The sequence below is a fragment of the Lontra canadensis genome, unplaced genomic scaffold (genome assembly GCF_010015895.1).
Source record: "Lontra canadensis isolate GAN:19392208 unplaced genomic scaffold, GSC_riverotter_1.0 scaffold1, whole genome shotgun sequence".
Classification (NCBI taxonomy): Eukaryota; Metazoa; Chordata; class Mammalia; order Carnivora; family Mustelidae; genus Lontra; species Lontra canadensis.
Window position 1 is genome coordinate 54844674 of NW_022630995.1, and position 12020 is coordinate 54856693.

At 41.6% G+C, this 12020-nt stretch overlaps 1 protein-coding gene across 10 annotated transcripts in view; it reads left to right on the plus strand.

The window, feature by feature from the left end:
- Positions 1 to 449: 449 nt before the first annotated feature.
- LDB2 (LIM domain binding 2) overlaps positions 450 to 12020 on the plus strand; it is a 368234-nt gene continuing 356663 nt past the window's right edge. For 7 of the 10 annotated variants that reach the window (XM_032854525.1, XM_032854542.1, XM_032854562.1 and 4 more), the window contains exon 1: positions 674 to 805. In XM_032854525.1, coding sequence (XP_032710416.1) covers positions 674 to 805 — 132 coding nt within the window. Of the gene's footprint in view, positions 806 to 12020 lie in introns of all 10 variants that reach the window. The other 3 variants (XM_032854579.1, XM_032854552.1, XM_032854535.1) reach the window with 3 other exon arrangements.

Sequence of the window (12020 nt, forward strand, 5' to 3'; positions counted from 1 at the left end):
CCCCGTGCTGTGTTTCTGTATTTGGTAGTAATCACATTTCTGATCCACTACAACAGTGTGTCTGTCGGGGTGAGTGGCTCAGGCAGCGTTAAACCACCTATATGCTAACAGCCTTAGCAATCAGGTTGTGAAGGGTCCTGGCTGGAGAAAAAAATTAAAACCAAATCTTAGACTTCTGTCAGACTGTGAGGAGAATTATATTTTTGAACTAGTCTACAGTGTGGACAGGAAATGACCTCTCCACAAACTGCTTCTTTAAAAACAAGCAGTGGTGCCTAAAGCTATCCAGCTTCTCTCTCTCTCTCTCTCTCTCACTCTCATTCTCTCCCTCCCTCCCTCCTTTCTTCCCTTCCTCCCTACCAACCTCCCTTCCTCTCTGAAGCTCCTGCTCTCTCCCTCTCCCTCCTCTCCCGTGCTCCCTCCCTCCCTCCTTCCCTCCCTCCCTCCCTCCCTCTCCTCTCGTTCTCCCTCTCCTCTCCTGCTATAGAGGGCTCCAACAGCAGTTCCCAGCCAGTGTGTTCAGCCTGCCTGCCTGCCTGCCTCTGTGTGTGTGTGTGTGTGTGTGTGTGAGCGTGTGCGTGCGTCTACTTTGTACTGTGAGGAACACAGCCCATGTGCTCTGCATGGACGTTACTGATACTCTGTTTAGCTTGATTTTCGACAAGCAGGCAAGATGTCCAGCACACCACATGACCCCTTCTATTCTTCTCCTTTCGGCCCATTTTATAGGAGACATACACCATACATGGTACAGCCAGAGTACCGAATCTATGAGATGAACAAGAGACTGCAGTCTCGCACAGAGGTAAGTACTTCAACCTTGGGTGTGTGTTTGCGTCCTTTTTTTTTTTTTTTTTTTTTTTAAACTGAGCATGGGCTTTTCCTGGGTTGCTGGCTGAATTCTGTGGGAAGTGTCCCACTAGATACTACCACGTACGTGGAAATGAGCGCCAGGATGAATCCACTAGTTTGAACGCTGGGTTTCCAGGCACAGCAACTCTTGGAGCTGGGGACAGTTTCTGCCGGAATCTTGAAATAGACAACCCAGCACTTGATTCGCCTGCCTGGTCTCCAAATAGGCTGTTCTTCCCGAACTCTGGAGCTTGCAGGCTCTGAGTCGGTCCCGTTGGTGTTTCGTGAGATATAATTCCCAGGGATTTGGGGAATCATTTGCATCTGGCAAAATAAATTTTTAACAAATCCCCCGAGGAAGTCTGCTTTGACCTGCATTTGCTTTTCAAAGTCCTCAAAATCGAGGTGGAGGGGGCAGAAGGGTAACCCCCTACACTTTTCAGAACTAGCCCTGGAGGGACACATTGTTTGTGTATTTCCATGTTAAATTCAGAAACCAGTTGCTTGGGGCAAGGGGGTTCTCGACTTTCTCTTATCGCTGATGGGAGTGTCTCCCTAGGAGCTCTACCTTCCACCGGGAGCTGGCTCTGCATTCAAGTCAGCTCGAGTTTTGCATATTTGTAATCTGGTGCCTGAAAGAGGGAGCGAGCCTCTGCCTTCCCGGCCAGTAACTCTGGGAGCAGAGAACAGGACTTTCAGAACTTTGTAAATGCAAAACTCCAGACTGCCTCCTGCAATTTAAATATTTAATGCCAGTTGACTTTTTCTCTGTGCTAGCTAGGCTGGCGGGTCCTGCTGCTGGGCTGTTCATTTGCTTGTAAGTTGGGGCTTTGTGTTGAAGTGTTCTGAGAATGAGTTTGTTATAGGTGCACCAAAGTCACTTTCGGAAGTAGGAATCGCTGGGACTCCCGTCTTCTCTGCCAGAGTGCAAATACCCAGAGGGTTGATGGCAAAGAGCTTTAAGGGAATAGCTTTGTTGGAATTTTAGATTACAGACTGACTCTCAGCTCTGGAAAGGACTCAATTAGTGTTGTATGATAAAATAAAACACACTTGCTTAAATTGTCAACAGAGCCATGGAGAATTCATGACGCCTAATGTATTTAATACAGCTAACAAGATGTGACCTGCTTTCTGATTGGCTAACTGCTGGACAAGGGCTGATTTTTTTTTTTTAAACTGGGTTGTCTTAGGACTGCTATTTTCTTTATATGTTAATACATCATAGAAGTTAAATATAATTGATGATTCTGTTGCTTCCCCAGAAGCCAGTAGCTTTTACAGAAGTGTAAACCCTGTTTTGCTTAGGATGGTGACCTGTTGGCAGTAAATGATACTCTTGTGTTGTTGTTGTGTGTGTTACAATTTGTATATTTCATTCAGTTTTTTGAAACTATCTGTGGGATTCTTCAGTTCTTGCAGAAACTGTTGGTTGTCATAGCCTGCTTATCAGAATTCAGGGGATAGAAAATGTCTTGTAGTTCAGACACATAGTCATTGCAATACAAATCTGGGGTTAAAGAAGTTCTTAAAAATATATTTGGTTGAAAACAAGAGAACAAGGGCCATTAGGGCTCAGTTCTTGAACAGCAACAGGATTTAAAAATAACCCGCGTCCAGCTTACGTTTTAGAAAGTTTCTGGGAAATTGTGGAATGAGGTTTTTCTGCCATCCTCTTTGGTTAGGAGAACAGGCAGATTTCCCTCATATCTGTGTTCCCCCTATGCTCCTAAATTATCACTTGGCCCGTTTTGAGTGAGATGATGTGGGCACTTCCCTGTTCTGGCCCTCACGAAAGTCTGCAGATGCAGAAAGGTCCCACATTTGTTTCCCATTTGAGAGAAAACCTTTGAAAAGTACCCTATTCCTAGTATGTTTCCTTAAAAAAGCCACATTATCTTTTGTGAGAGCTGAACTCAGGAACTCCTACCTTTTGGATTATGGGGTATTACTTTTCAAGATTTTTCTCTGAGTAGGAAAAAAAAAAAAAAGAAAAGAAAAAAACCCAACAGCTTCCTAGCTCAAGAAACTGGAGAAAAAAGCTTGCTCTGACAAATCTTAAAGATTTTTTAAAACCTCTCTGACCGTGACAAAAAATCACCGTGAAGTGTTTTCTTGTGTGTTCTAGAGTCAACCCCGAACCTTTCCCCCTCCTTAATTAGATCTTTTTTACAATTATCCAAATAATTGCCCTGACACTTCTTTTCTCTTTGCCAAGCAGTAAATGATGTCATGAACCCAAAGGCCGTAAATTTGGTTTCATTTCGTGTGAAACAGAGGAGAGAATAAAATAATTTCTCTCATGATATTTAAATATTAATATTGAATATTAAATTTTGATCATAGTCTGTAGTTGGAAAATAAAATATTTAGACAAAAAACTTCTCATGAGGAAGTTACATTGTGCCTTCCACGATGTTATTGACGATAAAGTTGTTCTGAGTTTTAGAGACTGTGGAAACAAAATATAATAATAGCCAGGAAAGAGTTAAGAGGTTATTCACACACAAAATCAAATAGATTGTTGAGTGACTTTTGCAACTTAACCAAGGTGTTCAATCATTTTGGGAAGAGACACTCATTTCTTTCTCCTGTCTTCTGGTTCCTGATCCTATACTACATTGAATTATTTCATTGATTCCTAATAACACACACACACACACACACACACACACACACACACACACACAGGCACAATTTGGGTAATACTGGGAAGCCCCCATTTCTATTTGAACATAGACTTGGCTAGAAAGAAATTGTTGCAGATCGGTGTTGATGAATAAATTGTAGTCAAGTTCATAGAAATTTCCTGGAAACCTCCTTATTTATGGAAAGGAAAGAACCTGGTAAGGAACCCTGGGGCTTACCTATTCTCTCCTATAGATGATCCCAGGGGCGGTCTCCTGCGATTACTGCATTTCTTCCACCTAAATCAAAGTCCTTCAGAAGCTGGGTGGTAAGAATTTAAAGAGCATTGGATTGGGAGTTAATCTTGTTCCTTTCTTGTTTCTGTCACTTCCTAAAACTATTTGGCATAGATCATGGTTCCTCATCTGAAAATTACCTCACGAGACTCCTAAGAGTCTTAAAAATTTCAGATGCTGCAAATGTCCTGGGTTTGGTTTTCTTTCGTACGAGAACATATTATGAACCAGCATGAGGAGCACAGACATCACTTCTGTGCTCATGGTGTTCAGTTTGAACTCACGAGTAGTACTGAAACAGTGAAGTCAAAGAAAAAGCTGAAGGCAGAGACCTTGCCAGTCTTGTTTAAAGTAACGCTTGGAGCTCGCAGTTCCTGGGACAAAGTAGGTACTCAGTAAACCAATCAGTGAACCCATAGATGGAAGAGGAGAGAGAGTTCGAGAACTATGTCACTGGAATTAACACAATCCCAATGCCTGTAGGGGCCTGGTGTGTCCCGAAGCTGCTTTGGGCATCAGCCTCCTGTTCTCCTAAAAGTGCTCATCCCCACCTTCTCCGCCATTAATTTATCCATGAGGTGATTTGTGTCCCAAATCTCTGTGGCAAAGGAAAGCAAGTGTATCAGAGATTATTGGACCTTTTTAAAGGAACATGAATTGTATTACAAAGCGAACAGAAACAACAAAAAAGTATGTTTTAAATGCTATTGGCTGTTCTGGGAAATACAATTTATTTGCAACATCAGAATCTCAGTGGAATTTCATAAAGAAATGTGTGGGTGTCCTCCCCCTCCACCTTTTAAATGAAATTAAGAGAAACTCTGAGGTTTGCGTCACTGTTGGTCACTGTAATTCCCAGGCAGGAGGAAGGGGGTGACATTTTCCGTTGTGTATGCTACCATGATTTACCCGACATCTTCCAAAATATTTGTATTTGAATGGTCTTGCTGTCCCAAATGTATCTGGGAAGAACACAACTGCACAATTAGAGAGTTTAGCATTTCACGCAGAGTGCAGAGAGCCTATGAAAACGTGGTCTACAGATACCAGAATTTGCTCTGTAAAAAGCTTCAGTAATTAGTTAACAGTAAATAGTATTTTTTTTTTCATTTCCTGAGGTCTGTGAAATGAAAAAAATTGGTAAAATATGGGACACATCATAGTGGCCTTCATTTTTAGTGAGAGGATTTCACTGTTGCATTACTATAGAATTTAAGAAAGTTTATCAAGTTATAAAAATCTTCATTCTTGTAGCTTAACTTTTCTGTACCTTTCTTTTTCCTCAAATGACCCAACATGTCTCCATTGCAACAAAGCTGTTTTTAAGTATATATGTATTTTTCCTGTTGGCAATAATCTAATTTTAATAAAACACCACAAACTCCAGGAAAGTGTGGGTTCCATTATGTATTTCTTCTGTTTCGAAGGTTTTTTTTCTTCTTTTATCAACATTACACATCCCACTCCAAAAGAGAAAGCTGTGATTACAATTGGAAGCCACACACACAAGGTTTTTATTAGAATTACAGTTTTTGGTTTTACAGGATTTAATATGAACGCGAAAAATGTTTGAAGACCTTGAAATTTAAATCTGCTGCCTGCACCCCTCCTTGCTCAACTCTGCAGCTCCCTGGGGAGGGCGTGGGAGGGGGTGGGGGGCTCTCATTCTTCTCTTTCAGTTACATTTTTATATACTTCAGTCACCGGGTTTCACATTGTAACATCATGTTTATTCATGGAGTAGCTTAGTATCCATGATGTTCAGAGGGAGTCTAGTTAAAATGAGATTAGGTATTTTGGATAGGTGGAAAAACATGAGAAATGTTTTGTGATAACTTGGATTTTTTTTCCTAGAAATTTAGAAAGAAAAATGCTGCTGTTACTCTGCGTCTTATGAATGATTTTCAGTGTTAAACAGAGAACTTTCCAAGTTTTTCCGAAGGGGGTTGTGAGGAGTGGGGGAGGGGGCGTTGGTAGTGGTAAGGAAAGCTGTTTTGAAAATGTTAAATGAAACCAAAAGTGCAGTTTTAAAAATGAGAACTTCCAAACTCTTATTTTTCAAAATCTCTACATGACCTCAGAAAACAAATTGCAGGACTCTCGTACCGATTTTATTTTCCTGACGTCTTTTTTCCCCCATGTTCTTACTATGGGAACTGTTTTTAATTAAAAATTGCTGCAAACTAACTATTAGTAGGAGGCCAAGAAGAAAAAAAAAATCTCTCAACTCACAGTCAACACTGATTCTTATCAGTCTAAAAATCAATGCACATTTAAATTTCTTCCTTTTTGGTGTGTAAATTATGATATAGGATTTAAAACCTGTATGCATTTGTTATGCATTTAGCTTTTTGTTTGGGTTTCAGAAAGAAATTAATTTAAATTGTATGGAGAACAGGGCTATAAATCTCCTTTTATTACATTTGTCCACAGTAACTCATTTTTCATGAGGAACACAGAGCACCTCCTTTCTGAACAAGCAAACAAAACATAAAACAAACAACTCTAAACATCCAACTTTATCCATTGTCAAGAACAAGATTCATAAACTTATTTGGGTTTGGTTGGTGGGTCTCAAAATACAATTGATCTTAGAAAACAATCTCTTTTTTGAAGTGTCAGAAAACAGCTTTAAGGAATGTTCAACTGACGATGTAGATATTATATATATCTTTGTCATTTTCTGACAAAGATACTGTTCTTTCTCTCTCTTTCTCCCTTTCTCCCTCCCTCCCTTCCTCCCTATCTCTTCCTTCCTTCCTTCCTCCCTCCCTCCCTCTCTCTCCCTCTTTCTCCCTTTCTCTCTCTCTCTTTCTTTGTTTCTTTCTTTCTTTCTGTCTTTCTTTCTTTCATCAGTTCAAGCCTAGCTTTTTAAAAAAAGCTTAAATTGTAGGAGTATGCATCTGGACATAGGGAACTATTAATACTTAAAACAAAATTTAGTTATTTTTTCAATAATTGCCATATTTCAAGCAATGACAATTCCAGAGTCTGGAAATATAGAGATGATTAAAACACTTTCTGTCCTCTAGAAGCTTACAATTTGGTAATGAAGGAATACATACAATCTTACAGTGAGGGGCCATGCTAGATTAATACGGGGTAGATTGTGGGTGTGTCCACGTACTTAAGGGATTACGCCCTTAAGAAAGATGGTCAGGGTGGAAATAGCTACCATCTACACCGTGCTCACTATGTGCTGAGTGTGATGTTGAGTGCCTGTTGTAGGTCAGCGCATGTAATCCTCACAATCACCTCAGGAGGTAGGTACAACTAACTGTGTTTTTCCTGAGGAAACAAAGGGTTAAGTAAATTGTCCAAGATCACACAGATGCTAGTTGAATTTTAGAGTTTGTGCTGTTACCCTCTCTGCTGTAGCACCTCTCTTGAGATAGAAAATACTAGTTAGGATTCTAGTTTCACCTGTAGAAATTTATTTGGTAAACAAATTCATTTTTTCTCCCTAGGACAGGTTGACTTTGGCAGTGGCTGGAAACGTGACCTCATCTACCTAACTTGATTTAACTATTTGTCTCTTAGACTCCTGACTGATTTCAAAAGAGACCATGTGCAATTCCAGCGGGTGGTGCCAGAGATGGACAATATACCCTGGTTATTGAGAGAAAAGAACCACAATGACACTCCCTCTTGAAGAAGGAGTGTCTTCAGTATTCATTGAAGTGGTCTTCTCTGAAGAGAATAATTATGCATAATCTAAAAGTTTAATTTTTTTACTTAAAAATATTTAGGTGTCCATCCAGTGCTTGACTCTTCTCAGGTATGCTCTGGGGAAGATGGTGTTTTGATTTTTGTCATAAATAATGAGATTAGGAGATTAAATTAGGATTAGAATTTGGCGTGGTGTTGTCTTCCTTTGCAGGTACTCAGTGAGGAATCTTAGGGAAAATAAAGACACACAGGGGCTTCCCATTCGCCTTCTAAGAGGCAATCTCCACACCTTGTGTCTCTGCCTTTCTTTGTTGGGGGTTGATGTTCCCTCCCTACCCTTGCAGCCTACTTCAGCTCCCACTGAGGCCCTTGTCTTTCCATAAATGCCTGCCCATTATTGGACAGAAGATGGGTTTCCTTATTTGATCTACCCCAGGCCTGAGATGCATGCATTCTGGTTGTCCTGTAACGGATACAAGAAAAGTAAAGCTCAGAGACATGTAGACTGAGTCCATACCTGGGCATCCCTGGGGTTGCAGCTTCTCACTCCCCCGTTGAGTGTTCCCCCGCAAAGCAGGTGTGTGGTAAAGGTCCCCCACTCCCCTTTGGAATCTCTGATTTGCCCTCACTTTACCACCACTTTTGACTAATCTAGTTTGAAATTTTAGTCTTCCAACTGAAAACAGAAGGCCCAGTGTTAGAGATTTGACAGACCTCTCTGAAGAAGAGGGAACTACTCTGTTCTGGTGATGTCGCAACCCCATCCTCTCTTTTCAGGATTGGGATGGCTTGCTAATTGTGCTCCCTGCTCCTTCTCACCACCTTTAAATCTATTCCCCCCAAGCAGCCAAAGTGATATTTTTGTAGCATAAATCCGATCACGTCACTCTTGAGCTTTCTGCTACACCTAGAATAAGCTCCTTGCTCTAGGTATAAGAATGGATTGATCTGTTCCTTCCAGATGTCCAGTCTTATCTCCTACCACGTGTCCAGCAGGTTCCAGTCACAAGGGGCATCTTTGGATCTGTTATCTCTCCAAACTCATTCAAGTCTCAATGCTTTTGCCCTCAGTGGTAGGATGGATATACAGATTTCTCTATAATAACTCATAGAAGTATTAGCAGATCTAATTGGACTTAGAATTTGGCACAGTGTTGGCTTTATTTGCAGGTAATCAATTAAAAGCTTCAAAGAAGCTAGTGACAATGAAAGGCATGAGTCCCAGCACTTTGTAGGTCCTCTCCTGATCAGCCTAAATGTCCTCTTCACAGAGAAGTTTTCCTGGATCACCTCAATTAAAATGACCTCCCTTTTGATCACATGTCCTGAGAATTTTCTTCATAGAAATTGTAGCAAGCTGATATTTTCTTGCTTCTAGTTTATTTCTGGAGCATCTGCTTGTCCTCCATAGAATACGAGCTGCGTGAAGGCAGAGGCCTTCTTTGTCTTGTTCGTAGTTGTCCCCCTAGTGTTCCTGGGCACATGGTTGATATGCAAAATATACCAGTTAAATAAAGGAAATTCCACTGTATCAGTACTATTCACATCGACACTGAAATTTACCTTGAATCTTATGGACAGTTACAGCTGGAAAAGAATCTGTGAGCCTAACAGCCCGGTGAGTGTTCATTGATAGAATGCTCAGCCAGACCTGCAAAGAAAAGAAGCCTGGAAAGGGAATTTCTTCTGAGAAGAAAGTGTTGACCTGAGAATTTTGCCTTCTGGGTGGTGTGAGTCTGCTGGGAGTCTCCCGACTTCTGATTAAAAATATTTACACTTATCCTAGTGTTTTTTCTCATTTGATATATCTACCACTTCTCCCTCTTTGGATCTACCGAGGGGCCCACAGCCATGAATTATGAGATGAATCATGAGCGTACCTTACATTTCCTAGAGCACTTTGCACTTTGGGAAAGGGCTTTCAGGGCCATCAATTAGCTTATTTGAAGTGATTTGCACAACAGAAAATATGGAAAGTTCTATTAGTGTATGATCTTGTGGTTTATAATAACTGGTGTTTGCTGACTGTAGTGTGTGTGTATGTGTGAGGGAGAGACAGACAGAGGCAAATGGAGAGAGAGAGGTGCTCTCCCCAGTCGGAATGTGTTTGTGTATGTGCGCACAGTGTTTACACCAGTGCTTTTCTCCTCTGGAGCGAAAAGAGTGATGTGCCTGGAATATAAAGATCTAAATGGAAGTAGGACTTACAGCAAGTCAGATCTGGATCCAAACCTGGACTTGCCTCTTGCTTGCTGTGTGATCTTAGGGAAGTTTCTTAACTTTTCTGAGTGTTTGTTTTTTCTCTCTGTCTCTTTTAAAATATCTTATTTATTTATTTGAGAGCGAGAGAATGACAGAGAGAGCGTATGAGAAAGGGGTAGGGTCAGAAGGAGAAGTAGACTGCCTACTGAGCAGAGAGCCCGATGTGGAACTCGATCCCAGGACTCCAGGATCATGACCTGAGCCAAAGGCAGTCACTTAACCAACTGAGCCACCAAGGTGTTCTGAGTATTTTTTTCCTTATCTTGAGTTTTAGCTCGGGAAGTGACTGGCTAGGGATGTAAAATGCCTGGTGCAGTAGGACCCCCTCCTCCACTTATCCAGAGTTTTGCTTTGCTCAGGCTCAGTTCCCTGCAGTCAACTGAGGCCCCGGAGCAGAGGACCCCGCTTCTGCTATATTGTCGGAAGGTCGGTAGCAGGCTAATGCTGTATCGCGATGCCTACACCATTCACCTCACGTTGCCTCGTCACGTAGCCATTTTGTCATCTCACATCTTCACTGGAAGAAGGCGGACAGTAGTGCAACCTGGTATTTTGAGAGAGGGAGACCATATCCACATAACTTTTATCACAGCAGATTGTTATAATTATTTAATTGTTAGTAATTGTTGTGAATCTCTTACTATACCCAATTTATAAATTTCACTTTATCATAGGTATGTATTCTAGGAGCAAACAGTACATATAGGGTTTGGTACTCTCCACGATTTCAGGAATCCACTGGGAGTCTTGGAATGCATCTCCCATGATAAGGGGTGGGGGGGATTTCTGTGTATAGTAAATGCTCAAGGAATGGAACTAAGATGATGGTGATGATGATTTGCAGTCCCTATTCTCTATCCCAGCAGCAAATCAAATCACATAAGTAATATAAGATGGCTTGGTTTCCTGCAAGTATCTTTGCAAATATTTTTTACATGGCTTGTACTAGCATGGTGCAATTTTACTAACCAAATTTACAATGACGTTTTAAGACTCATGGATTTGGTAACACCATGATAAGGTAACGCCATCAGGGTCTCTCACTGTTACATAGTAGCACTGACATAATAATCATATGCCTTCTTGTGGCCATGCTCTTGCCCCCGTGCCACCACCCCCCAAAATCCAGGGTATAATGATCTCTGAGACTTATCTATAGTTAAGGATTAGGAATTGACCCATGTGTGGGACACATGTGCTCCATTCCATTGAGAGAAAGCTGTGTTCGGGGCTCGCTCCTGCTAAGAACTCGGTGGATACAAAAGAATATTAGAATGTTCCCTTGTCTCAGCAGTGCCTCTGAGGGCCACCTAAATGAGGGCCCCAGGGAGCGCTGGGGAGCCCACACCTGCTGTCCTGGACTGGCCATTTCGTCTAAAGAGGCGTACCTCTCAAAATGTAGCTCTGTACAGACTTCTCCAGGGGAGCTGTGTTAGCACTGGTCGGAAACCTGAAGCACCACCTGCATGTCTGGACTGATAAGAGCCTTGCCAATTGATCCACTGTGACACCTTGTGGCTTACTCCCTAACACAGTGAAAATGCACGCGGGTGAAAGCGGTGGTGTGCTGAATGGCACCAGGTGGTGTCTTTCTGGCCAGAGGGAGCAGGGCGATGGGTAGGAAAGCCGCCCCCTCCTGCTTTCCTTAGAGATGCACCTGCCCGTTATAAAGTGCTGATCTGTCCCGCTAGTGTCAAGGTAGAGCTTCCTTGATTTTTCATTATTGAATTCCTTCAATTATACCTACCTTCTTATACTTTGTCCCCTTGACCAGGTCACCTGCAATTTTTATTGAGAGTGCCACACAAATAATTTTTTTTTAAAAGATTTTTATTTATTTATTTGACAGACGGAGATCACAAGTAGGCAGAGAGGCAGGAAGAGAGAGGAAGGGAAGCAGGCTCCCTACTGAGCAGAGAGCCTGATGCGGGGCTCCATCCCAGGACCCTGGGATCATGACCTGAGTCGAAGGCAGAGGCTTTAACCCACTGAGCCACCCAGGCGCCCCTGCACACAAATAATTTTTTTATCAATCTTCCTAGTCAAGTATCTTGCATAGCTCAAACATTAGGTTGTTTGCATATATATATATATATATATATATATATACACATATATATATATGATTTCTTTTTTGGAGAAGGTCGTGCTTGTTAAATTTTGCTTTCTGATATGGGTCATTTCTTAGGACTCGGGAAGTTTGTCTTGAGACTGAAAATTGTGTAGACAGGCAAAAGCTAAACGAATAAACAAGGTTGACTGTTGGAGTACACACGCACACACAAAGTCCTCTTACGCGTTATAATTTTAGCC